Source organism: Callithrix jacchus, chromosome 12 (assembly GCF_049354715.1).
Source record: "Callithrix jacchus isolate 240 chromosome 12, calJac240_pri, whole genome shotgun sequence".
NCBI lineage: Eukaryota > Metazoa > Chordata > Mammalia > Primates > Cebidae > Callithrix > Callithrix jacchus.
This window is the reverse complement of record NC_133513.1, coordinates 2,758,675-2,784,219: the sequence shown is the minus strand read 5'-3', so window position 1 is coordinate 2,784,219 and position 25,545 is coordinate 2,758,675. Positions and strand designations below refer to the sequence as shown.

At 56.4% G+C, this 25,545-nt stretch overlaps 1 protein-coding gene across 4 annotated transcripts in view; it reads right to left on the bottom strand.

Moving 5' to 3' along the window:
* Positions 1-4,655: 4,655 nt before the first annotated feature.
* RAB11FIP3 (RAB11 family interacting protein 3) overlaps positions 4,656-25,545 on the bottom strand; it is a 98,254-nt gene continuing 77,364 nt past the window's right edge. For all 4 annotated transcript variants that reach the window (XM_035266336.3, XM_035266334.3, XM_035266337.3 and 1 more), the window contains 8 exons: positions 22,392-22,485; positions 20,172-20,275; positions 15,081-15,221; positions 8,115-8,196; positions 7,246-7,383; positions 6,863-7,018; positions 6,538-6,678; positions 4,656-6,440 (listed from right to left, as the gene is read on the bottom strand). In XM_035266336.3, coding sequence (XP_035122227.2) covers positions 6,327-6,440; positions 6,538-6,678; positions 6,863-7,018; positions 7,246-7,383; positions 8,115-8,196; positions 15,081-15,221; positions 20,172-20,275; positions 22,392-22,485 — 970 coding nt within the window. In that variant the 3' untranslated portion in view covers positions 4,656-6,326. The remainder of the gene's footprint in view (positions 6,441-6,537; positions 6,679-6,862; positions 7,019-7,245; positions 7,384-8,114; positions 8,197-15,080; positions 15,222-20,171; positions 20,276-22,391; positions 22,486-25,545) is intronic.

Genomic DNA, 25,545 nt, shown 5'->3' with positions numbered 1-25,545 from the left:
GTTCGCCTTACGCCACCTCCGTAGCGTAGCGCCCGGCCTTGGCCCCGCGGCTACGGCGCGCCCGGGGCGCACGCGGCGCTGTGAATCGCTCACACGGACTACGGCTCCCACAGGGCCGCGCGGCGCTGCCGGGGCGGAAGCCCTGGGCGGTGCCGGCGCGAAGCATGCCGGGAGTTGTAGTCCTCTGGTGGCGCCTTCCCTGTCCGCCGACCTCCCGAGCCATTCCTCCTGCTCGCGCTGCTGGAGACGGCCAGGCCCCGGGCCTCGGTCCCGGGAAGGCGCCGCGCTCCCGGCTTATCGGGCAGTGGGGCAGCCGGAGGAGGGGCTGGGACTACAGCTCCCAGAAAGCCCTGCGAGGGGCACGGAGGGGCGGGGCCTCCAACCGCTGCGTCGGCGCGTCCACCGCGACTCGGTCCCGGGGGTCTCGGGGGTGGCCGGGCCGGGGACGTCAGTGTCCCGCGGGGCTCGGGGAGGCCCCTGGACCGAAGACCACGACCCCGCCCTGGGCCCTCTGTGTCCGCGAGGCCCAGAAACCCCTTCGGGCCTCCCAGGGCCGCCCCCTCGCAACGCTGTGCTCGGTCCCGGCGGCCAAGAGCGGCGGTGGCAACGGGACCGCTCTGGCCCGAGACGCGGCCTGGCCTCGCAGCGTCGCTTGGGCACAGCCTCTCTAGGTCCCTTCGTCCTCGGTCGCGGAAGGACGCCATTAAACGGCCACGCCCGGCTGGACCTGGAGGAGGGAAGACGGGGCGACTCCCGGGTCCTTCCAGGCCCCTTGCTCAGGCCTGAGTCTCTCCCCGGAGGTCCCTTCCCGCTGCGCTGAGGCCACTCTCCTTCCGGCAGCTGCTGGACTGGCTCTCGGGAAAGTGCCTGGGCGTCCAGCTTATCAGGCTGCAGGGTGGGAAGCGAGTGCCGAGGGCGACCAGACTCCCGCTCTCAGGGGCAGATGAGGGGCCCTGCGGGAGAGGGAGACACGGGGCAGGGCTGGTCAGCTGAGATTCCGGGCAGACTGGCTGTGGTCCGATTCTGTGGGGAGGTTTACAAGTGGGAGGTTGGCTGACGATTGCTCCGGGCCGGAAACTGCGCCAATCTCAGCAAGATCTACGAGGCCAGGGCGGGCGCTCCTCAGAGGATATTCACGCTCCAGGAAAGCCAAGGGTGGGGCCTCCGTCAGGCTCTAGGTGCTGCAGTAGGGACATCTGTGTCCCACGTGGAGCTCGGCTTCTAGCTGCAGTCAGGGCAGAAGCTGGCAGGAGGTTTACCTCTGTCCTGAGAAGCTTTTGGTAAGGATACTTCATTCCTGTGTCTTGGACACCTCCAAGGCCTGCTGCCCACTCTGTGAACACAAGATGTGCCGTGTGTTCCCAGCCCGTATCCATGCCAAGGCATCCCAAGGGCAAGAAATGCCTCCGCAGGGGCCAGCGGGGGTCTGGGGGCACAGAAGACTGCAGAGGGAGAGCTGGCTCTCCTCTGCAACGTGGACGAGGCTCTGGGACGCTGTCCTCCCCAGCTTCCTCACCTGCATGGCAGGTTACCGGCCAAGTGTGGCTTTAGAACCACGAGAGCACCCAGTCCAGGGCTGAGTCAGGGCTCAGTGACTGCAGCTTCCCTTACGTTCCCAGTCTCACTGGCACCGCCTAGGGTGGCGGTCTGGCCAGGGGCCTGTCATCTAGCCAGCAGGTGATTCATGGTCTTACAACCCACCCAGCCAGAGAAACAGCTGCAGTTGAGCCTGTTGATCTGACACCGAGGCCCCTGCCCGCTCGTTGCAGAGTGGCCAATTCGGGCCGGTTTGGCTAAGCAAGGCCCATTTGGGGTGAGGAAAGGGTGGGAGTACCCCAGCCCCGCCGAGTAGGAGGCCTGTCGTGGTGTAGGAGGAAGCACATTCACCCAGAAGAGGGCCTCAAGAGACGTCTTCAAGATGACTGTGGTTTCCCTGCACAAGGATGCTGGAGGCAATGGGTACGACGAGAGAAAATGGTCTCCCATGCACCCTTGAGGCCAGCCTGTGACTGTCTTGAAGATTGAGTCACAAGACCTCAGGCACACAGGCGTGAATTGCGAAGGGCAGCACAGCTGAAGGTAAGTGACTGGACTATCCAGACCACTGACCGAACCCTGCTCCGTTCCAGTGCGGTACTGGCCTGAGTGAGGACACAACCCCCACATCCAGACAGACCTGAGAAGCTAAGGCAAGTGCCCGGAAGAGCCAAGGGGCAAGCCCTAAATACCCACTGGAGAAGAAGATTGGGAGGCCCAGACAGAAAGAACCGAGGCTGGAGGCATCTGTTCAGGCACCAGAAAAAGCCTCACGTGAACACAGCAGCAAGCAGCAGACCCCAGTGCCAACACAGAACCCAGATGTGGGCACACAGGGACCCTGGCATGGGGTGTGGGGTGCCAAGGCCCACAGGCAGCTGACTTGTGTGCTCAGTTTCGATGGGATATCCCACAGTCACCTGCTTTGTGAGCCACACAGGCCTGGGTCAGAAGGACACAGTGAGACTGCCTCTACTTAAATCATCAGGCAGGTGCGGTGGTGCACGCTTGTGGTCCCTGCTACGTGGGAGGCAGAGACAGGACCATCACTTGAGCCTGGGAGGTCGAGGCTGCGGTGAGCTAGGATGGCACACAGCGCTTTACCTGGGTGACAGAATGAGCCCCAGTCTCAAAACGAGAACAGGTGAAGTTCTTGTCCTTCTCTGGACCCTCCAGGTTACTGGACTGCCAGCAGGTAGGGGGCCAGGGGGCCTCTGAGGGGGTCAGGCCTTCCTAGACCTGCCCTTCAGCAGACGCAGGCTAGGGCAGGCCTCATACGAGCGGCTATGCACCCACATCAGGGGGTCTTCTTCCAAGGCAAGGACAGAGCCACTCCTCTCCATTCTGCCCGGCAAGACTCCTTAGGGCTCTTCCGTTGGGCAGAACTAAGACTCACAGCATTCACTGTCAGGAGCCAGCCAAGGACAGACTGCCTTGGGAGACTTGGCAAGCCCAGTGGCCAGCCCAAACGCTGCACAGCTGGGGTGGGGAGCCGACACTCCAGACGGACACATTCAGGCCTCCCGGGGGAGTGCAGGTTTCTGCGCACGTCCACCGGGAAGCACACCTGCACACGGGCCACCACACCCTGCTCTCAGTCACCCACAGCGTCTCTGGCAGCCCTTCGGGAGTCTGTTTCCACTTCATCCTTTGGACTGGAGACCCCGGTGGGCTAGCACGGTGACAGCACCGTTTGCTGGTGGGGCCAGGTGGACTGTGGACAGGGCCCATGTTTAAAATCTAGTGGAAATGAGGCCGAGGTGCTCCTTGACCACAGTGGGGTATCAGGAGGACATTGCCCCCCTCCCCTGCCTGGCTGTGGCCTTGCAGCACGAAGTGAGTCCCTCCCCCCACCTCCAGCTTCTCCCTTTAGGCAGAGGTGGACCCTGCTGGCACCACACAGAGACCCCTGGGCAGGTGGGAGGGCAGGCCCTTTTCCTGGGAGCGGGAACTTGGCCTTTGCACCTCCCATGTCCTCAGTTCTAATCATTAAGTAACCAAGACTCCTTGGCCCCGTGACCTGGAGCCATTCTGCTGCATCCGCACGGAGGGCTCAAGGACTCCTTGCTGTAGGCCACACTCAGTCCTCCTCCGGTCACTAGCCCGTGGACAGCAACTGACCTGAGGGGACTGGCAGACTTGGGTCTTCAGCCCCCCTGGGCCTTGGTTTCTGTATCTGAGTGTGATGGGCAGGCGGGCAGCTTGGGTTGGGGCGGGAGAGCAGCAGATGAAGAGTCCACTTCCTGGATGCCCGGCCAACTGGTCCAGGTTTCAAGGCCTACGCTTTGGGGGGGAACTCCGGATCAGATGGGGCCACTTCCCCAGGCCATTCTTTGTGGCTACAGTAGCACTAAGTTCTCCCAAGCTGCCTGTCTGGCTGCCCCCATGACCTCAGGAGCCCACTCTGGGTGAGTTCTCCCACCACCCTGCACATCACTATCCTTTTAAATGTTTTTTTCTGAAACAGGGTATCTTGCCCTGTTGCCCAGGTTGGAGTGCAGTGGTGCAATCACAGCTCACTGCAACCTCCACCTCCTGGGCTCAAGCAGTTCTCCCACCTCAGCCTCCCTCAGAACTGGGAGTACAGGTGGGCACTACCTTGCCTGGCTAATTTAAAAAATTTTTTTAAGAGATGGGGCCTTGTTATGTTGCCCAGGCTAGTCTTAAAACTCCTGGGTTCAAGCAGTCCTCCTGCCTTGGCCTCCCAAAGTGCTGAGATTATGGCGTGAGCCTCTGTGCCCCACCCCCCACTTCTCTTCATCCCAGGGACATGCTGCCACCTCTCCCGACATACAACGTGTGTCCCCAGGGGCAGGGACGCTGTGACCCAGAGCCATGATGCCCACAGCCCTGTGCTGCCCCCTTTGCCTGGACTATCCTCGATGCTGTCTCAGTAGCTCATTAGGGTCCAGAACCTGCCCAGAAAGCTGCCAGGCTCTGCTGAGGGGCAGTCCTGGGGCCTCGGAAGAGTCCTGGTTTGACCAAGCTGCAGAGCCAGGGAGGTCTCCTGCAGTCTGAGCTCAGACAACTGCTGGCCTGGGATGCCTTGAGGGAAGCTCAGCCCGGCCCAGGAGACTCCACCCCGCCCTGTGGGCCCCCTGGAGGAAGGAGCCGGCCTGTGTGTGTGCAGTAACAGCTTTAATCTGTGGTGGCCCCTGCCCTCCTGCATCCAGGCAGGGGAATTAAAGCAGGAGCATGTGCAGTTGGTGCTCGGCGTGTTTCCCACACTGTCTCCTGGGAGTCCATGTTTACAGTTACAGCACTGCTGAGTGGCCAGCAGAAACAGGACACAAGCCATGTCACCAGGGCCGGACCCGGGCACAGAGAGGCAGGGTGCCAGTATTTATATATTATACATATATATATATATATATATATTTCATGTGTATACACAGATAGTTTTCTCTCTTGAAAGTATTAAAAAATTGATCAACCTTCAATCTATAAAAAATACCTACTCTACATGATAGAAAAATCTCTTCCAAGTTTACACTGATTTACACCCAAGGCTTTCCCCAAATGTACAATAGGAGGCGACCTCTGACATCCTAGTGTGGAAGGCGGTGGATGCGGGGCCACACACGTGTGCACCACGTGCACATGAGCACACGCACACACACAGCTGGCGGCCAGTCTTGGTGATGGGGTCTTGGCCCACCAGGGAATGCTGGGGCCTCAGGGGCAGGCCCACAGCCTTGCAGGATGACGCCACTGCGCCTGGGAGTGCCGGCCCCGGTAGGCCCACTCCTGCTCTGCTGTGAGCCTTCCCTGCCGTCTCTCTCCTGCAAAATGCACCCTCGGGAAGAACAATGATTTCTAAGTTAGACACCCAGGAGACAGGGTTCCTGATGTTTGGACTCTGGCCTGGGAAGTGCGTGGAGAGGGTGTGGCCTTTAGGTCAGGTCAGGCCAGCACCTGTGGAGAAGCAGCACCTGCACGGGGGAGCCAGAGGGGCCTGCAGCATCCACCCTGCCCAGGGAGAGAGCTCTACGCAGCCGGACTCTCGGGTCCCGACGTCAGAGTGGAGGGCCCCAGTGGCTCCTGCCCGGCCCCCACAGGCGGTTGGAGCCCCCAAGGGCTACTGCAGTGAGGACTGGGCCAAGGGATTGGCCGCATGGCCTGGAGGCCCCAGGGCCCGGAGCTGGACTGAGCTGACCATGTCTGGCTGGGCAATGGCCTGAGCAGGGCAGGGAGAGCTGGGGGATGCACCAGCCTTGCCCGCCCGTCCTTCCTGCATCCCCATGTCTGAGGTGAGGGTCCGGGAGCCCACTGGCCATCAGAAGCAGCCCAGCATGGGCGACACGGCACCACGGTACTTGTGTGGGTGGTGTAGGCAGCAGCACCCCTGGAGGGACCTGTTTTCTTCCTTTCTTCCTGATAAGGCTGCATGTGGGAAGAGAGCCCACCACAAGGAGGCCATGGCAGGGCTCACCCCACACCTCTGCACAGAGAGGCTCTCCAGCCCATCCCGCTGAACCAAGGTGTAGGCGTTCACGGCCAGGCTGATCTAGGACGGAGAAGGTCAGCACTGACTGATGGGTGGCCCTGCCACACCCCTCACCCTCTGTGGGCCCGGGGCCCAGGGACTTCCCTTTCTCTCTCTCCTCTCTACCACCCTCTGCCCCTTCAGCAGCCTGTCTTTAGTGGCCCCAGCCCAGCTGCACGAGGGCTCCCTGCACGCTCTGAGCTCTGTCGGCCGTGGGACCTGTTGGTCCTGGCTCCTCATGGTGTGACGGGGCCACTCCCGGGTGTTGGAGTCCGGAATCCAGCCCAGGCGGGCCTTCCTGCCTCTACTTGACCTCCAGGATGGACGGGTTGGTCTCCATGATGGCCACGATGATCCTGTCAATGTAGTCCTGCAGGCGGAAGTTGATCTCCTCCTGCTTCTGAATTGCCTCCATGAGCTGCAGGGCGAGCAGGCCACAGGCCACCATGTGTAACCACAGACAGCGCACAGACCACAGACCCCAGGCCGCAGGGTGCAGGCGGGGGATGTGTTACCTCATCTCGGGAGACGGAGCTGATCTCTGCAGCCAGGGACTCAGAGAAGGCTGTGGAGAAGAGGCTCTTGGCGCCCTGGATGCTGAGTGTAATGATCTGCCCGTTCAGCTCCTCGTTTTGCTCTTTCAGGTTGCGGTTGTCCTGGGAGGGCACAGCAACATCACTATGGGGCTGTGGCCCCTGCTGGTGGCTGAGCAGGGACAAGGACTGGCCAGGGAACATGGCCTCCAGCTCAGATGCTGGCCCTCCACGTCCCACCCCTTCCCAACCAGCCTTCTGGAAGCTTCTGCAGGACTGCGAGGGACGGAGGCCCGGGCCTGCCTACCTGCTTCAGCCTGCGGACCTCCTGCTCCAGCTCACTCTCCCGGGCGCGGCTGTGGTACTCCTGCAGGCCCATGCTGCTGCTACGGCCCCGCCGCTGCTCGGCCTCCAGCTTGAGGAGCTGCAGGTGCTCCAGCTGCTTGCGGAGGTCCTCGATCAGCTGCAGGCAAAGGCGGGGTGAGCCGGGGGGCCTAGGCTTCCATCGGCCACCGTCAGCCATCACTTGGCTGTAGAACCTTGGGGTTGATCTGGCCACCGCCTCTCAGAAGACCACACACACCAGCAGCTATGCCCAGAGCGGCACAGCCAAGAGCTGGCGTCCAACAAGGCTCCCCATGGGTTGGGGGGATGCCCAGTGCTGGGCATGGGGCTGGGACACTAGCTCACCTCCTGGGTGGCCTCCTTGTCCCTCTGGAACTGGTGCCTCTCATGACTCAGCCTGTCCCCCATCCTCCTCTTGTTCTCCTGCTCTTCGTTGAGCCGAAGCGTCAGCGACTCTATCTCATCCAACAGCTTCTGCTTCTCCTGCAGGGGTGGACACCTGTCCTGGATGAGGGTTGCCCGTCCACGTGCACATGCACCTTGCCCTGGCCTTCTGTCCCTCCCATCTCTCCATCTCCCAACAGCAACATGGTGGCCCCCATGCTTGGAGCATGACGGGGTTGGGTCTCAGCTTTCCTGCCTCTCAGTGGAGATCAACGCACCCTGCCTCTGGGGGGAGGCGCACACACAGGCCACAAGGACTATTTTTCATGAGGGACAGGAAGGACCTTTGTGTGGACAGAACCTGACTCAGTGACTGTGGGGAGCTCCAGTTGGGCCCAAGTGTTCTGAGAATGCCCTCTGGTTTTGGGGCTTCCCAGAGGACACCTGGTGAGCTGGGGGAGGGAGGCCTCGCAGTGACCAGCTGGGCTGTGGGAGCCCCATGTGCAGCCTCTGCCTCCACATCTGCAGGGGCAGGCACGAGTGGTTTGCTGACATCTTCCCCTTGGAGGACATTTCCCAGATTCAGACCCCTTGGTCCATCTAGGAGTGAACCTCTGGGCCCTGTGGATCTTGAGTCCCTGGGGGAGCTGCAGACAGAGCATAGCCCAGTGTCTTCCAGCAGCCTGGGTCCTGAGATGGCCCTGTTCCCTCACACACAGCACAGCGCAGCCCAGGGGTTGTCACCTTGCTCAGGACAGAGCCCAGGGCAACCTCGGTGCCCACGGGAAGGGCACAGCCTGGCCCTGCTGGTCACAGCTCGAGGCACTCACCTCCTCCAGGCGCTCAATGTTGGCCTTCAGACAGGGTGTGCAGGATCGGAGCTCACTGTTCTCCTCGTCCAGCTGCTGCAGCCTGGGATACAACAATGAAGCTGAAACTCACTCCAGGACTTGTGCCTCTGCTGGGCCAGGGTGCCCCATGTCTCAGGAAAACCCTACTGGGGCTGCCCTATGGCCCACAGATGCCCCCAGATGAGCAGGGGCAGTCCTTACACGCCTGCCCAAGTGCTCCAGGGCAGAGCTTTTCCATAATCCGTGTTTTTCTTTTTAACTATTATTTTTTTTCACCCAGGCTGGAGTGCAGTGGTGGGACCTCGCCTCACCCTAACCTCAGCCTCCTGGGCTGAAGCGATTCTCCTGCCTCAGCCTCCCGAGTAGCTGGGACTACAAAGCACCATCCTGTTATCCTGCCATCCCTTCTAATTCAACCCAACCTGCACCTACACCCAGAATTTGGCCACCATGCCTGCCTAGTTTTTATATACTTTTTTTTTTTTGAGACAGAGTCTCGGTCTGTCACCCAGGCTGGAGTGCAGTGGTGCAATCTCAGCTCGCCGCAACCTCCGACTCCCTGGTTCAAGTGATTCTCCTGCCTCAGCCTCCCAAGTAGCTGGACTACAGGCACACGCCACCACGCCCAGGTAATTTTTGTATTTTGGTAGAGATGGAGTTTCACCACGTTGACCCGGCTGGTCTCAAACTCCTGATCTCAGGCCTCCCGAAGTGTTGGGACTACAGGCGTGCGGCACTGCAGCCGGCTTCTTCTGTTTATTAATAATCATTTTCTGTGTCACTGTGGACTCACACACTTTGTTTTGGATTGTAATCCAATGCTATTACTATCAGTTTGTTGTTTAAACTGTCCCAGCTTTGGCATTTGGCAGCCCCTTCAGCTGGCCCGTCCCTTTCACATACCCTCAGTGTCTGTGCTCATAGGGCTTTAGTGTAGGCCCCTCCTCATTTGCAGCCCCTTCAGCTGGCCCGTCCCTCTCACATACCCTCAGTGTCTGTGCTCATAGGGCTTTAGTGGAGGCCCCTCCTCATTTGCAGCCCCTTCAGCTGGCCCGTCCCTCTCACATACCCTCAGTGTCTGTGCTCATAGGGCTTTTTAGTGTAGGCCCCTCCTCATTTGCAGCCCCTTCAGCTGGCCCGTCCCTCTCACATACCCTCAGTGTCTGTGCTCATAGGGCTTTTTAGTGTAGGCCCCTCCTCATTTGCAGCCCCTTCAGCTGGCCCGTCCCTCTCACATACCCTCAGTGTCTGTGCTCATAGGGCTTTAGTGTAGGCCCCTCCTCATTTGCAGCCCCTTCAGCTGGCCCGTCCCTCTCACATACCCTCAGTGTCTGTGCTCATAGGGCTTTAGTGGAGGCCCCTCCTCATTTGCAGGTACCGTAAGTTGCTGCTGGCTCAGCCTGCATGTTCCCTGTCCCAGTCTCAGAACTGGCCACTTCTCCAAGGAGCCGTGGATATTCTCCATGATCCAGCTGTCCTCACCATCCTGTCACCCTGCTGTCCCTTCTAATTCAACCCAGCCTCCACCCACACCCAGAATTTGGTGTCAGATGGAAACCCAGGGGCAGCACAGGGCTGGGCGGGAAGGGCTTCAGGTGTCCTCAACACAGGGGGGGACCTGCTCTTGCCTGACAATTGAGATGAGGAGCAAGGCAGATGCAACCCTTCCCAAGAGCACTGCCAGCCTCTGCACCACCAGGAAGGCCATGGGGTGCCTGGGACAGGAGCGCCTCCAGGACTCATCTGGGGCCGGTCAGACCCTTGGCCACAGGCGTTGGTCAGGAGGACACGGTGGCTCCGTGGTGCCACTCTGGTGTGTGCTGGTGCCCTGCGGTCCAGACTCCTCTTTGAGGGCGGGGACCCCGGTGGTGAGCCTCGCCTTTACCCAGCCTCCACGGTCCCCACTGCTGAGCCTTCATGTTCTGGTTCTTCTGGGTTGTGCGGCTGCTGATGTGTGTGTGCTTTCGGGGCTACACCTCTGCCATCTGCCTTTCCTGTTGTCTTGCTGCGTGCAACATACTAAGTTCCATTGTCCACCTCTAGCCCTAGAGTCCACATGGCTCTACCTACAGCTATTTTCTCCTTCCAAAGTAACACTTGCATTTTTGTTCATAATTATAAAAGCAAATTATGTTTTAATTCTATCGAATTTCAAAACTACAAATAAAACAAAGAGAAGAAAATAAACAGCTGGCAGTGTCACGCACAGCAGCTGTGCCCGCCGGAGGCCTGAGCCCTCTTTCTTTCCTCCTTGTCCCAGCCTCTTGCCGTCCGTCACACACACTCAGGTCTGCCCAGCGTTGGGGTTGGTCTTTCTGCCTTCTCTCCTTTCATTATCAGGCTCAGGGGAGTCTGCCTATGTTTTCCGGAAGGACGAGCTGCGCTACATGGCACAAGTGAAGGCTTCTCTGGGCTTCCCTGGCTCACACGCTGCTAGAAAGCACCACACACCAACGCCACGTTCACCCAGGTCACTCTGTGTCTCTGACAGGACACGTACCCCAACGCCAGGGGTACAGCAGGGCACACCAGGGCCACGCTCACCCAGGTCACTCTGTGTCTCTGACAGGGCACATACCCCAACGCCAAGGGGTACAACAGGGCACACCAGGGCCATGCTCACCCAGGTCACTCTGTGTCTGTGACGATGGGCCACGTCCCCCAACGCTGGGGGTACAGCAGGGCATATAAGGGCCACGTTCACGCAGGTCACTCTGTCTCTGATAATGGCTCATGCCCCCAGTGCCGGAGGTATAGCAGATGCCATAAGCTGCACATCAAGCCCTGGGCTCCGTGTTTGCTGCCACTGTGGCACCATCAGCCTTCACTCCAGCTCTCTGCAGGCTGCCAGGTGCTCCCATACTTTCTGCGGGCTCTACTCCCAGAGGTACCTAGCCTTTCCTAGAACCTCTCCTGGGCCCGGTGTCCTGAGATTCAGATCTCTGCCTGTGACTTTCGCACAGCCCCATCCTGCTGATGACACACATTTTTCCTTCCCCATCCCTCCACAAGGATGTCCAAAGTTCCGGCCCCTGCGACCCCTCAGTCTTCTCTATGCCCTTTCAGCTTTAACTCTTGCTCTACTGAGGCCCCACTCCCAAAATGCAGCTGTTTTCTTGGCACTGCAATTGTATAGACAGCCACCCCTGCTGCTCCTAGGGGGTTCCGAGGTAGGTGCTGTGGGATCCTGCCTTCAGATCCTCTGCTCCTGAAGGACCCTGGACTGACAAAGTGTCATTGCACTGACCACAGTCTTCCTATACACCAGATGGGCAGAGGCTAAGCTGTGGACAGTTCCCAAGATGCCAGAGGCCCCTGTGCTGGGCTGACCGCAGTTTGCTGACCTGGGGCTGCAGGGGCCTCTGAGGGCCTGAGCAGCCCTGAGAACCACAAGGTTCCTGGTGGCTACCCCATGAAGCTACAGGAGGCTGACAAGGTCCAGAAGATGGTGGCACTGACCCCAAGGGCATGGGGCAGGCAGCCGGCTTGCTCACAGAGGCAGCAACATGCAGCCCTGCTTGCTCCCTGAGGGCCACATGAGACCCCTCTCTTGTGCCCCTCCACACCAGAGCAGACAGAGAGGGCAGCTTGTCCACAAGGCTGTGCCGCTGAAAGGTCCCATGGGAGGTGCTCCCTGGTGCTCACAGACAAGAAACGTACCTCAATTTCCAGCCCACTCGACTGCACTGTGCCAAGACCAGGGCAGAACACTTTTTCCTGGCTGCCCTGACCTTGCTCCCCAGAAGACGGTGCCCCACTGCAATGGCAGGCACAGAGGGGACCCCACACAGCTCTTTGAGTGCAGGCCCCTTCCTGCTACCCACTTTTGAAAATGCCTAAGAGCTCTTCTTAGATAAGGCAAATATGAACTTCTTAGCTTTAAGAGCTGGAAGGAACACAAGCAAAAGAACCTGAAATCCTCTTTCAGGAATATTGAAAGCTACTGTATTTCTAAATCTAAAAGTAGTACACTCTCAGTTTAAAAAAGCCGTGTGAGGCGGCTCATGCCCACAATCCCAGCACTTGAAGAGGCTGAGAGTATGAAGAGGAAAACAGCAACAACAAGAGGCCGAGGTGGGAGAGTCGCTTTAAGCTAAGAGTTCAAGAGTTCCAGCCTGGGCAACACAGCGAGACCTCATCTCTACCAAAAATTAAACGTTAGCCAGGTGTCACAGAGCATACTTGTAGCCCAGCAACTCAGGAGGTCGAGGCAGGAGGATCGCTTGAGCGCAGGAGTTCAAGGCTGCAGTGAGCCATGATAGGGACACTGCACTCCAGCCGGGGGCACAGAGCAAGATCCTATCTCCAAACAAACAACTGTATAAAACAGCTTCCTCCACTCACTACCCAGGCACACAAGGAGCCCTTGGGAGTGCAGCATCATGCTCAGGAGAGACAACTCTAGATTCCTCCGACTACAGACACTTTAAGTTATCTGATACTTTGATAGAAAATGAAGAACATCCCTTGCAAGTGTATTTGTAAACACACACCAGGTATCCACAGCATCAGGTCCTAGATGTGGACTTCTGGAGGCACCCTGAAGGAGTACTGTGCTACTTTAATTCAGTGCCTTGGCCAGGCACAGTGGCTCATGCCTGTAATCCCAGCACTTTGGGAGGCCAAGGTGGGAGGACTGCTTGAGTGCAGAAGTTCAAGACCAGCCTGGCCAACACAGCAAGACCCCCTTCTCTATTAAAAGTAACAATTTCTGGCTGGGCACTGTAATCCCAGCTCACGCCTGTAATCCCAGCCCTTTGGGAGGCCGAGGCGGGCAGATCACAAGGTCAGGAGATGGAGACCATCCTGACCAACATGGTGAAACCCCGTCTCTACTAAAAATACAAAAATTAGCTGGGCATGGTGGTGTACACCTGTAGTCCTAGCTACCTGGGAGGCTGAGGCGTAATTGCTTGAACCCGGGAGGCAGAGGTTGCAGTGAGCCAAGATTGCGTCACTGCACTCCAGCCTGGTGCCTGGCGACGGAACAAGACTCTGTCTCAAAAAAATAATAATTTTTGGCTGGGCATGGTGGCTCATGCCTGTAATCTCAGCACTTTGGGGGCCAAGGTGGGTGGATCACAAGGTCAGCAGTTTGAGACCAGTCTGGCCAACATGGTGAAACCCTACCTCTACTGAAAAATACAAAAATTAGCTGGGTCGGTGCTGGGCACCTATATAATCCCAGCTACTCAGGAGGTTGAGGCAGGAGAATCACTTGAACCTGGGAAGCAGAGGTTGCGGTGAGCAGAGGTAGCACCAGTGCACTCCAGCCTAGATGACAAAGCAAGACTCTTAAAAAATGAAAATTATTTTGGCCAGGTGTGATGGCTCACGCCAAAATTATTTTTATAATCCCAGCACGTTGGGAGGCCGAGGCAGGCGGATCACCTGAGGTCAGGAATTCAAGGCCAGCCTAGCCAACATGGTGAAACCCCATCTCTGCTAAAAACACAGGAAAAAGCCGGGTGCAGTAGCACGAACCTGTAGTCCCAGTTTCAGGCAGGAGAGCAGGTTGAACCCGGGAGACAAAAGTTGTAATGAGCTGAGACTGTGCCACTGCATTCCGGCGTGGGCAACAGAGCAAGACTTCAACTCAAAAAATAGCAATAATTTTTAAAATCTTCATTATATATACACATATATATATTTAAATTAATTAAAAATTTTTTTGGAGATGGAATCTCGCTGTGTCATTTAGGCTAGAGTGGTGCGATCTCAGCACACTGCAACTTCTGCCTCTAGGTTTAAGCCACTCTCATGCCTCAGCCTTCTGAGTAGCTAAGATTATAGGCATGTGCCACCTTGCCTAGCTAATCGTATTTTTAAAAAATTTATTATTTTTATTATTATTTTTTAGATGGCATCTCGCTCAGTCACCAGGCTGGAGTGTAGTGACCTGATCTTGGCTCTCTGCTATCTCTGCCTTCTGGGTTCAAACGATTCTCCTGCCTCAGCCCCTCCAGTAGCTGGGACTACAGCCGAGAGCCACCATGCCCAGCTGTTGGCCAGGATGGTCCCGATCTCTTGACCTTGTGATCCACCCGCCTCCCAAAGTGCTGGGATTATAGGCATGAGACACCTCGACCAGCCTTAATTTTTATTTTTAGTAGATACAAGGTTTCACCATGTTGGCCAGGACGGTCTTGAACTCCTGACCTCAAGTGATCAGCCTGCATCAGCCTCCCAAAGTGCTGGGATTAAAACTGTGAGCCACCACACCCAGCCTCCTTTATAATAGTATCATTAATCCCCTTCCTCTCTGTTTTCCTTTTTCTGACTCATCCAAGGCTATGTCTCCAGATGAATGTAAAAGTAATTTTATCAAATACTCTTTAAAAAAGATTGGTATTTTAAAAAGACTGACTACATTGATTCGACATAAATTTAGAGAAACTGATACCCACATAGGGTCAGTATTTGAACTGATCTCTTGTGGCCTTTGGGAGAGTTGTAAGGTTTTCTCTACATACCTTTTTCCCTTTTTCTAAAATTAAGGTTATTCCTAGCCACTGCAGCTTTCTGGGGTGAGCGGGCTGTCGGAAACCTCACCTACCTGGCCTGCAGCTTTCTGAGGTGAGCGGGCTGTCGGAAACCTCGCCTACCTGGCCTGCAGCTTTCTGAGGTGAGCGGGCTGTCGGAAACCTCGCCTACCTGGCCTGCAGGTTCTGGGGTGAGTGGGGCTTTTGGAAACCTCACCTACCTGGCCTGCAGGTTCTGGGGTGAGTGGGGCTTTTGGAAACCTCACCTACCTGGCCTGCAGGTTCTGGGGTGAGTGGGGCTTTTGGAAACCTCACCTACCTGGCCTGCAGGTTCTGGGGTGAGTGGGGTTTTGGAAACCTCGCCTACCTGGCCTGCAGGTTCTGGGGTGAGTGGGGTTTTGGAAACCTCGCCTACCTGGCCTGCAGGTTCTGGGGTGAGTGGGCTGTTGGGAACCTCACCTACCTGGCTTGCAGGTTCTCGATCTCGATGCTCTTCTCCCTCTCCATCTTGCATAGGAGCTCCTTCTGTCTCCGGGTCTCTTCCAGGACCATCTCGCAGGCTCTCAGCTCCTGTTCCTTCAGCTGCTCCTCCAGGGCATTTGCTCTTGAAAGACAAAGGCAGGAGTTGAGCTGTCTCCAGGCAGGGTGTGCAGTGGCTCCACCCCTGCCCAGAAGCTATATCAGGACCTCCAGAGAACCTGCCCCGGCCTGGAAGAGGGGATGGGAAGGGCATTCCCAAACTCTGGTCAAGGCAGTTCTGAAGCAGGGACCACACCCCAGATGGCCACACCTCCCAAACTAAAGGCACCTGGGATGACTAGAACAGTGTCCACTGCACCCCAGCCCAGCTGATACCCACAGGCACTGCTGGCTTGTGGCCTGTGGACCACAGCACCCAGAGGGCCTGAGCCCACCAAGTGACTGCCTCTGAGGCACTTTATATTGAAGCTAGCAGCTGTTCCACCGGCAGCCACTACATACAATGAGTGCACTCTGAGCCCAGACGCAGGAGGCCTCAGCAGGGAGCATGAAGGCACAGGGCCCAAGGACCACAGCATTTCCAGGGAGTGAGTGAGTGATCAAACACGTGGCCTATGGCAGTTGACCACTGAGGAACCGAGTGTGCTGGGGATGTCTGGGCTTCAGCTGCAGAAAACTCAGCTCGTAACACATGTCAATGGTGCTCGGGAGGCTTCCTGAGTTGCTGGGTCCACATCGGAGACAGGCTGAGTCTGGTTGTGGCTTCTGGGCACATCCAGGCCCCAAAGGCTGTGAGGTACCACAGCTGGAGGGGAGCCCACTCTGCTCCCAGTCTCCTATATAGAAGCTGGGGAAGTGGGTAGAGAGATCAGTCCCATCCAGGTCACCTCAGAGCAGAGGCAGGGCAGGTGTTGGCTAGACCACAGGGAAAAGGGAACATTCCCACAGGGCTGGGAGACCCTGGCCTTCCCTAGATCATCACAACCATCCACAGGAGACAGGACTGAACTGTAAGGGCGCAGGCCCCACCCACTGACACAGCACAGCCCATGCCTGCAGCCCCTGCCTCACACAGACCCTCTTATCCTGTGGTGCCTCACACATGCCAGCGAACAGATGGCCACAGATCACCAGACACAACAGGAAAGCTTTCAACAAGAAGTGGCCAAAGCAAACACCAGGCGAGTACCCCAGGGAGACACATCACACGGGAGACAGCAGGCAAAGGCCCTAAAGCCAGCACAAGCCAGCACCCTCCGAGAGCGGAGAGCCACAGCTGCAGCGTCAGGGCAGCCTGCTACACAAGACACAAATAAGGAAGAAGCTCCCAGGAATTGAAAGCATAGGGAGAGCAATCTAAAAATCCGATTAAGATGCCAGGCTCACAGCTATAATCCAAGCACTTTGGGAGGCTGAAGTGGGTAGATCACCTGAGATCAGGAGTTTGAGACAAGCCAGGCCAATATGGTGAAACCCCCGTCTCTAGTAAAAATACAAAAATTAGCCCGGTGTGGTGGCGGGTGCCTGCAGTCCCAGCTATTCGGGAGGCTGAGGTACGAGAATCATTTGAACCCAGGAGGCAGAGGTTGCAATGAGCTGACATCGTGGCGCTCAACTTCAGACTCTCAACAGAGTGAGCCTACGTCTCAAAAAAAAAAAAAAAAGAAAAGAAAGAAAGAAAAAACAATCGGATTAAGAGTTGAAGGAGAGCCGGGAGCAACAGCTCATGCCTGTAACCCCAGCACTTTGGGAGACTGAGGCGGGGGGATCACCTGAGGTCCAGAGTTCGAGACCTCATGGAGAAACCCTGTCTCTACTAAAAATACAAAATTAGCTGTGTGTGGTGGCGTGTGCCTATAATCCCAGCTACTTGGGAGACTGAGGCAGGAGAATCACTTGAACCCAGGAGGTGGAGGCTGCGGTGGGCCGAGATCCCACCATTGTATTCCCACCTGGGCAACAAGACTGAAACTCCACCTCAAAAAAAAAAAAAAAAGAATTGAAGGAAAAAACTGAGGATTTTAAAAAAGAAAAGACAAAGTTAGAGATGAGGGAAGTTTAAAAAAGTAGATATAACCAGAAGGCCCACTGTGTGACTAGCAGCTGTTCAGACAGATGAGCGAGGGAGAGACGGCCCGTGAAGTAACTTTAGAAGTCCTCCCAAAGCAGAAGGGTGCATTTTCCAGATTTAAAGGCTGAAAACCTAGGCCCGGTGTAGTGACTCACGCCTATAATCCCAGCACTTTGGGAGGCCAAGGCGGGCAGATCACTTGAGGTCGGGAATTCAAGATCATCCTGGACAATACGGTGAAACCCCGTCTCTACAAAAATGACAAAAATTAGCAGGGTGTGGTAGCACACGTCTGTAATCCCAGCCACTTGAGAGGCTGAGGCAGGAGAATCGCTTGAACCCAGGAGGCAAAGGTTGCAGTGAGCAGAGATTGTGCCATTGCACAACAGCCTGAGCGACACAGCAAGATTCCGTCTCAAAAAAAAAAAAAAAGAAAAAAAGCTAAAAACCAAGTGCACAGCACTGCAAATAATATGAGATCCTCACCCAAGTATCTAGGGTGGGAAACAGAAGTCATGGAGAACAGCAAGACTCAGCAGCACCAGGCATGGGGTCAGAGGTCCTCAAATTCTCAGGGAATCCTATTTCTGACCTAGAATTTTACGCCCAGCTACACTATGGATTGGAACGGGGTGCGAGGAATAAGCACTTCCAGACAAGCAATTCTCAGAGCATCTGGCTCCTGGGCTCCCTTTTCCAGGCAACTATCAGTGATGTCCTCAGAAAATGAGTCGGCAAAACACAAGAAAACGTACAACCCAGAAAATACAGAACCCAACACGGGAGAATGCACTTGAATTCTTAGGATGACGGCTGTGCGGCAGGGCTAGAGAGCAGAAAGCTCTTCAGTAGCAGTGTCAGATGACACTGAAAATGGGAAACGTGTTGTTTAGGACAGCACAGGTGAGTACCACAGGAACTGAACGTGGCCAGGGCTGTGGCTGTGGCTGTGGCTGTGGATGCCGACGTGGACGAGCAGTGGGCGGAGCAAGGCAGGAGTGTGGACTTCACACCACACACACGGAAAACTGACGAACATACTTCAGACTCAAATGAAACCTTGACAGTCAGCTTGAGAAGGGCATCTAGGCAGGACACAGTGGCTCATGCCCCTGATCTCAGCACTTTGGGGGACAAAGGTGGGAGGATCGCTTGAAGCCAGGCGTTTGAGACCAGAATGGGTAACATGATGAGACCTCATCTCTACAAAAAATTTAGAAATTAGGCCAAGCACAGTGGTGGCTCATGCCTGCAATGGCAGCACTTTGGGAGGCTGAGGTGGGCGGATCACGAGGTCAGGAGTTCAAGATAGGCCTGGCCAATATGGTGAAACCCCATCTCTACTAAAAACAAAAATTAGCTGGGCATGGTGGCTCACACCTGTAGTCCCAGCTACTGGTGAGACTAAGGCAGGAGAATCGCTGGAACCTGGGAGGCGGAGGTTGTAGTGAACCGAGATCATGCCACTGCACTCGAGCCTGGGCGACAGAGCCAGACTCCATCTCAGATAAAATAAAATAAAACAGCTGGAGCGGTGGTGCATACCTGTAGTCCCAGCCACATGGAAGGCTGAAGCAGGTGGGTCGCTTGAGCCTGGGAGGTAGAGGCTGTAGTCAGCACTCTTCCTGAGCAAGAGCGAGACCTTGTCTCTTAAAACAAAACAAGTGCATCCGGTGACCCCTCTGGATCCTCCTTGGCAAGGAGGAGCCAGTGGTCTTTGGAGGTACAGCATCCATGTAACACACTACTGGAGCTCAGCCTCTTCCAGCGTGCCTCTCCCCACTGTGCAGCAGATGCTGGTGGCAGGCCCTCCTCTGCTGAGAACCTGGAGAAAAGGCAGCCACCACGCCCAGGGTCTACACTTCACAAGAGAACACGCTTTACTTGGTTAAAATTAAAGCAATGTGCAAGGTATGCCACAATCCCATGAGGCATTCCAGTTCTCAGCGTTCGCAAGGCAGACTGATCTGAAGCTGAAGGATGGGTCAGGAATGTTAGTACCACGCAGGGTGAGGGCTTGGGGGCTTTGGGGATACCGCAAATGCCCTGCTGCCAACACACCTGCGCGCAGGCCTGTGTCCAGGCTGCTCAGAGCCCTAAATCGACCTGCTCAGTGGTGATGAAGACACTGAGGCTGAGCTGAGAATATGTGCAGGAGCCAGGATGTGCCCAGGTGGCTGGGCAGGGACAGAGGCTCATAGGAAGAAGCTCTTCTGCAGATTCCGCAGGTGCCTCTCAGGCCTCCCGGCTGACTCCTCTGCCCCCAAGGGGCTGCTTGTGCCCCCACAGTGCCCAGCTGCAGGTGGCAGAGTCTGGGTGGCTGACTCCTGACACAAGCTAATCTTACTCTGCACAAGAAACAGTACTGCCAATCAGTTATGAGATATGGCGTGCCTGGTTTGAAAAACGCTGAGAATTACAAGGTATTCTAAGAAAAGTCTGCAGACAGGAGCGGGGTAAGCAGCTCCCACTCTCCCTCTGCAAACACGGCCGTCACACCACACTTCCACCCTAGCAATCCTGCCCACCTGAGATTGGGCTGCTCATTGTGTCACATATTCAGCAGTCTCTGCTCATTTTGCTCTGCTGCTGAGCAACTTTTCTCACCTGCTTTCTTCCCGGACAGGCAAACCCCACGTGGACCAGCCTGGTGGGAGAGCTGCACTCCCGGCCTGCTGGTGAGGCTGCGTACCGCGCCCTTGTGCATTCAGTCAGTTCCTCCTGTGGGGGCCAGGTCTCAGTGCCTCCCTCTGGGGCCCTATGTGTGTCTAGGGTTCCATGGACACCTCCCCTCAAGAGCATCTGTCAGAGCCTCAGGTAGCCTGCCTGCAGCCCACTGGGTAGCCTCAGGTGACCACCTGGCACCACCCCCTGAGCCGGCTCCCACACTGGGATGGATGGGTAACCAAACCCCTACTGTGTGAGGTAGAGAACTAAATGGGGGCTGATAGGTGGGCACAGGAGGCACCATGCAGAGGCCTGGGTCTCCTGGTCCAGGCTCACCTGTGCACCAGCTGCAGGTTCTCCTGCCTCAGGCGGCTGTGCTGCTCGCCGGTGGCAGCTGTGTCCTTTTCCAGCTCCAGCACGCGCCTTTCCAGGAAGACGACCTTGGCAATGAGACCAGGTTTCAGGGTCAGGTAGCAGGAAGCAGAACTACCTGGGAGGCCCCCCAGGGATTTTCTCAGCACAGAATCAGAGCCACCCAACTAGGCTAGAGTTGGGTCCAACTTATCCTTGGAGCCTGTCCCATAAACCCACGAAGGTGTAGCTCCTAATGGGGTCAGGGGCTCGGGGAGCACTGTCATCTCGATGCCAAAAATGCACATATTGCAGCAGCTCTAAGGCGTAGGGGCCCAGGGGTGCTTTTGGACTGGCTGGCTCGTGGGCAGCAAGACTCAGCCCCCTACACACAGGTGGGATCTCTGCTCAACCAGATGTAGCTCAGAGGCAGCCCAGGGGCCCATGGATGCAAGGTATAGAGAGACTCCTGTCTTAGTCCCTCCCTCCCTCAGAGAGTTCACAGGAAGATGAGATTCAGACACCTGCAGAGGTAGAAGGAGGACTGAAGTGAGCAGAGGACTCAGGCTGGGTCAGCAGACTTGAGATGCTACAGACGTTGTAGGGAGGAGGAAGCAGGGATCCAAGAGGAACTGAGCTGCAGGAGGAGGTGAGGGGGTACAGGAGGAGGTGAGGGGGTACAGGAGGAGGTGGTGGTTCAGCAGGAGGTGAGGGGATGCAGGAGGAGTTGAGGGGGTACAGGAGGAGGTGAGGGGTACAGGGGGAGGTGAGGGGGTACAGGGGGAGGTGAAGGGGTACAGGGGGAGGTGAAGGGGTACGGGGGAGGTGAGAGGGTACAGGAGGAGGTGAGGGGGTACAGGAGGAGGTGAGGGGATGCAGGAGGAGGTGAGGGGATGCAAGAGGAGGTGAGGGGGTGCAGGGGGAGGTGAGGGGGTATAGGGGAGGTGAGGGGGTACAGGGGGAGGTGAGAGGGTACAGGAGGAGGTGAGGGGGTACAGGAGGAGGTGAGTGGATGCAGGAGGTGAGGGGGTACAGGAGGAGGTGAGGGGTACAGAGGGAGGTGAGGGGGTACAGGGGAGGTGAGGGGGTACAGGGGGAGGTGAAGGGGTACAGGGGGAGGTGAGGGGGTACAGGGGGAGGTGAAGGGGTACAGGGGGTGGTGAGGGGGTACAGGGGGAGGTGAGGGGGTACAGGGGGAGGTGAGGGGGTACAGCGGGAGGTGAAGGGGTACAGGGGGAAGTGAGGGGGTACAGGGGGAGGTGGGGTGTTGGAGGAGGCAGGGGTACAGGAGGAGGTGAGAGGGTAGAGGAGAAGGTGAGGGGGGCACAGGAGGAGTGGAGGGGTTGCCAGAGGACATGGGGTGGGTGCTTCTTTACCCCCCCTTCTCCTGAAGGTCAGACTGGTCCTTGAAAAACAGGTCTTTTTTTTTCTTTTTTTGAGAAGGAGTCTTGCTCTGTCGCCCAGGCTGGGGTGCAATGACACAATCTCAGCTCACTGCAACCTCCACCTCCCAGGTTCGAGTGATTCTCCTGCCTCAGCCTACAGAGTAGCTGGGACTACAGGTGCGCACCACGCCCAGCTAACTTGTATTTTCAGTAGTAGAGACGAGGTTTCACCATGTTGGCCAGGCTGGTCTCAAATTCCTGACCTCAAGTAATCCGCCCGCCTTAGCCTCCCCAAGTGCTAGGATTACAGGTGTGAGCCACCGCACCCAGCCGAAAAGCAGCTCTTGAGTAGGGCAAGGCTGCCCTGCCCTGGCTGCTGTCAATCATTGCATTCAGTCCCCAGGAGAAGCCCATTCCTCAGGTGTTGGCTCTGCAGTCACCGCAGGGCCAGCCCTCTTCTCCCAGATTGCGAATGCCTCCGATACTGTCTCCACCGGCCTGGTGGACTGAATGTCTGGGGTGTCCCTGGACCTGACTCAGACACAGTGCGGGGCGGGATACCCAAGGACTCTCACTGTCACTGCCCGGTCCACTGTTCTGAGCTGGCCCTTCCCGCAAATAGGATGGCTCCTTCTTTTCACACAGCCACAAGATCCCCTGGGAAACGTGCCACAGCATTGGTGCTGGACGGAGGGTCTGGGGAGCCCCGGATGACACGAGGTCACCTCCAGCTGTGCTGTCCTGGGTATCTGCAGAAGCCCTCAGGCGTGGTGTGTTATAAATCCCCCACTTGCCACCTACCCAGCCCTTCAGTGCCTACCTTGTCAGCAATGTCCTCCTCTGGGCTCTCCACAAGCTCGGGCGAAGGGTCCTCCAGGGCCTCCATGGTCAGGGCCCCTGACTGGTGCAGGTATCTATGGAAAAGACACAACAGCAGAGGGAAGAAAGGGAAAAACCACAGGACAAGCTCCATCAGCAGGAGCACTTCCATGTCAATCTGAAAAGCAGGCAGGAGCATTGTTGGGGACAGGTCCTCCCCCTCTCCTGGGCGGTGTTCTCCTCCCAATTAAAGCACTACATACAGTGGGGGTCCCAGGCCAGACATCTGTACCAGGGGCTGGGAGCTAGCAGCCCATGCTCCGTGGTCTCAGAGTCCTCCTGGCGCTCTTTGGAGCCTGACAGAACACCTCAGTCCCAGCCAGTGAATAGCAGAGAGGACTTTGTACTCAGGTACAATAAAACATGATGCCCTTCGTCGGGGAGACATGAACAATCTCGTCTCTACCAGAGGCTCGTGAGATATCAGTCAGGACCTAGACCTGCATACACCTCCCACATGCACATTCTTGGTCTTGTTCTTTCACAGGTGCTCTCTGTGGCAGGATTGGTGAGGGTCCTAAGAAAGGTGTGGATCCCAGAAGTCTCACTCAGTGTCACCCTCAAGGACACACTGGGAACCTGGTCCAACCAAGTCCAGGAAGGCTCCTGTGGATGCACCCGCAGCCCTGTAGGCCATGCCAGGTACTACCCAGGCCAGGCTCGGGGACCCTCAGCCCTGTGGTCCTGTGTGAACCCAAAGGCCCATAGGCTGTGGCCCTGGGGCAGAAGCTGCTCCAACAAGTGTGAACTCAGGTGCGCAGCGAACTCAGGTGTGCAGTAAGCGGGTGCTCATGACCACATGGCCAGATTAGCTGCAGTGAATGTGCATCAACCCTAACTTGCTGGGAGTACAGAAAATGAACATCTGCACACAAGTGCCAACAGCAAAATGGCGTGTTGAGTCCTTAATACATCCTGGGAGCCTCAGTACTGAGCCGTGTGACCCTGAGAAAGCACTGACCCTCTCTGAGCCTTCCCTGCCTATGAAATGGGGATCTAGAGGCAATCTGAGGTTTAACCAAGGTCAAGCACACAAACAGCTTGGCTAGAAACACAGCAGAGGAAGAATTCAATAAAATGTTAATGTTTTTGCCCTGAAAATGTCTATCAAGTGTATGAAATTCGATTTGCTTTTCAGTACCCACTGAGCTTGAACATTTCCATTTTTTTCCCCATAAATGCTCTGAGACGGAAAAAAGAAGGGTATCTTCACCCCTGGAGACCACGAGCCCTGTGAACGTGCACCAGCTGGGACACAGGAGCGCCCCTCTGGGACTCTGCGGATTTCATCAGCTTCTCAAAAGCTGCTGCCGACACACATCATGCTCTTGGCCAGTCGCGGCTCTTCAACACCCACAACCTTGCCCCCAGACATGAGCCACTCCAGGCAGGACGCTGCGTCCCAGAGCCCATCCTGAGGAGAGGCTGCAGCCTGGGGCCTGTCAGCAGTCTCAGCTGTCCTAGAGGCGCAGGCACTCCTGGGGCTGACTCAGGGATGGGAGGCATGGCCATCCCCAGGCACCCAGTGTGCAGTCACCACACATGGCGACCTCAATTATTTAAATCCCCCAGAAAGAGGGACTCTCCAGCTACACCCCACCCTCACTTGGGAGGACTCTCTCCCACCCCAAGAGGGAGCTGTGGAAAAAGCCTGATCTGCCCCAAAGGGCAGTACAGTAGGTCAAGCCCGGTCGGTGAGCCAGGAGGTACGGGGGTCCCTGAGGCCTCCCACCCAGGGCCGTGGGAGCCCGCCTGCTTTGAGCCCTTGCTCCTGTCCTGATGGAGTCTGCTCTTCCCGGAGCCCTGTCCCTGCACACACGGCTGACTGGAGAAAGCCCCTTCCATCTCGCAGACGGGGAGGAACAGGGCTGAGGGGTTAGTAACGCAGCAGGCCCGGGGGCTGTAACAGCTGCCGCAGGACCCACCATTGCACCAACAGTGCAGTGAAAAGGGCTGAGAACTGTGGGAAGGCAATCACCATGGTTATTTTGTGCTTTAGACTCTTGTGGCCCGTTTGGGGCAAAACAGCAGATTAAATGTTACGTTATATATATTTACACGTGGACAGACACATATACGGCACACTATGCCTCTTTTTGTAAACTCTAACTACACGTTAACTGCAGACTGGGCTTTTCTGATACTGAAGGGTATCCATGAAGGAGACATTAGATTTTAAAGGGTATTTCTGACACGAAGCTGTGACAGCCAGCTGCAGGCTGCACCCCATCCTAGGCATGGAAGGCCTCAAGGAGATGCTCCAGCTGGCCGTGACTGGCCTTTCATGTCACCAGCTGCAGACTGTCTGAAATGAGAAGGGAGGCGATGCTGAAGTGGTAACATACCTAAGAGCTCAGTGCTTTTCTACAAGGGGTGAGTGGGAAGACGGTTAGAAAAAGATGCGTGATGACATTCACCTCTGCTTCCTCTAGCCCCTGGCCTCTAAGATCTAAGATGACAGAAAATGGAAAACAGGTGGGGTGCAAGTGGCTCACACCTGTAATCCCAGCACTCTGGAAAGCTAAGGTGGGAGGACTGCTTAAGCCCAGGAGTTCAAGACCAGTCTGGGCAACTGAGTAAAACCCCTGTCTCCACAAATTATCTAGGCATGGGGCATGTGCCTGTGGTCTCTGCTGCTCAGGAGGCTGAGGCGGAAGGACTGTTTGAGCTGGGAGGTCTGGGAGGTCAAGACTGTAGTGAGCTGTGATCACAACACTGCACTCCAGCCCGGCTGACAGAGCAAGACAATGTCTCGAAATAAAAGAAAATGGAAAACAAAAGGTTTCCATCCTTGGCTGGATGTGGTGGCTCAAAGCTGCAATCCCAGAACTTTGGGAGGCTGAGATGGGACAATCACATGAGCCCAGGAGTCTGGGGCTATCGTGGGCTATGGTTGCACCTGTGAATAGCCAGTGCACTACAGCCTGGGCAACACGGCAAGACCTTGTCTATTCTTCCTTATTTTCATTTTTATTCTAGAAACAGGGTTTCACTATGTTGCCCAGGCTGATCACAAAGAAACCAAGTCAGAAAGCTTCAACTTCATGGTAGCAACTCCAGCTCTGGAAGATGAGCAATGCCTTCAAAATCTTACC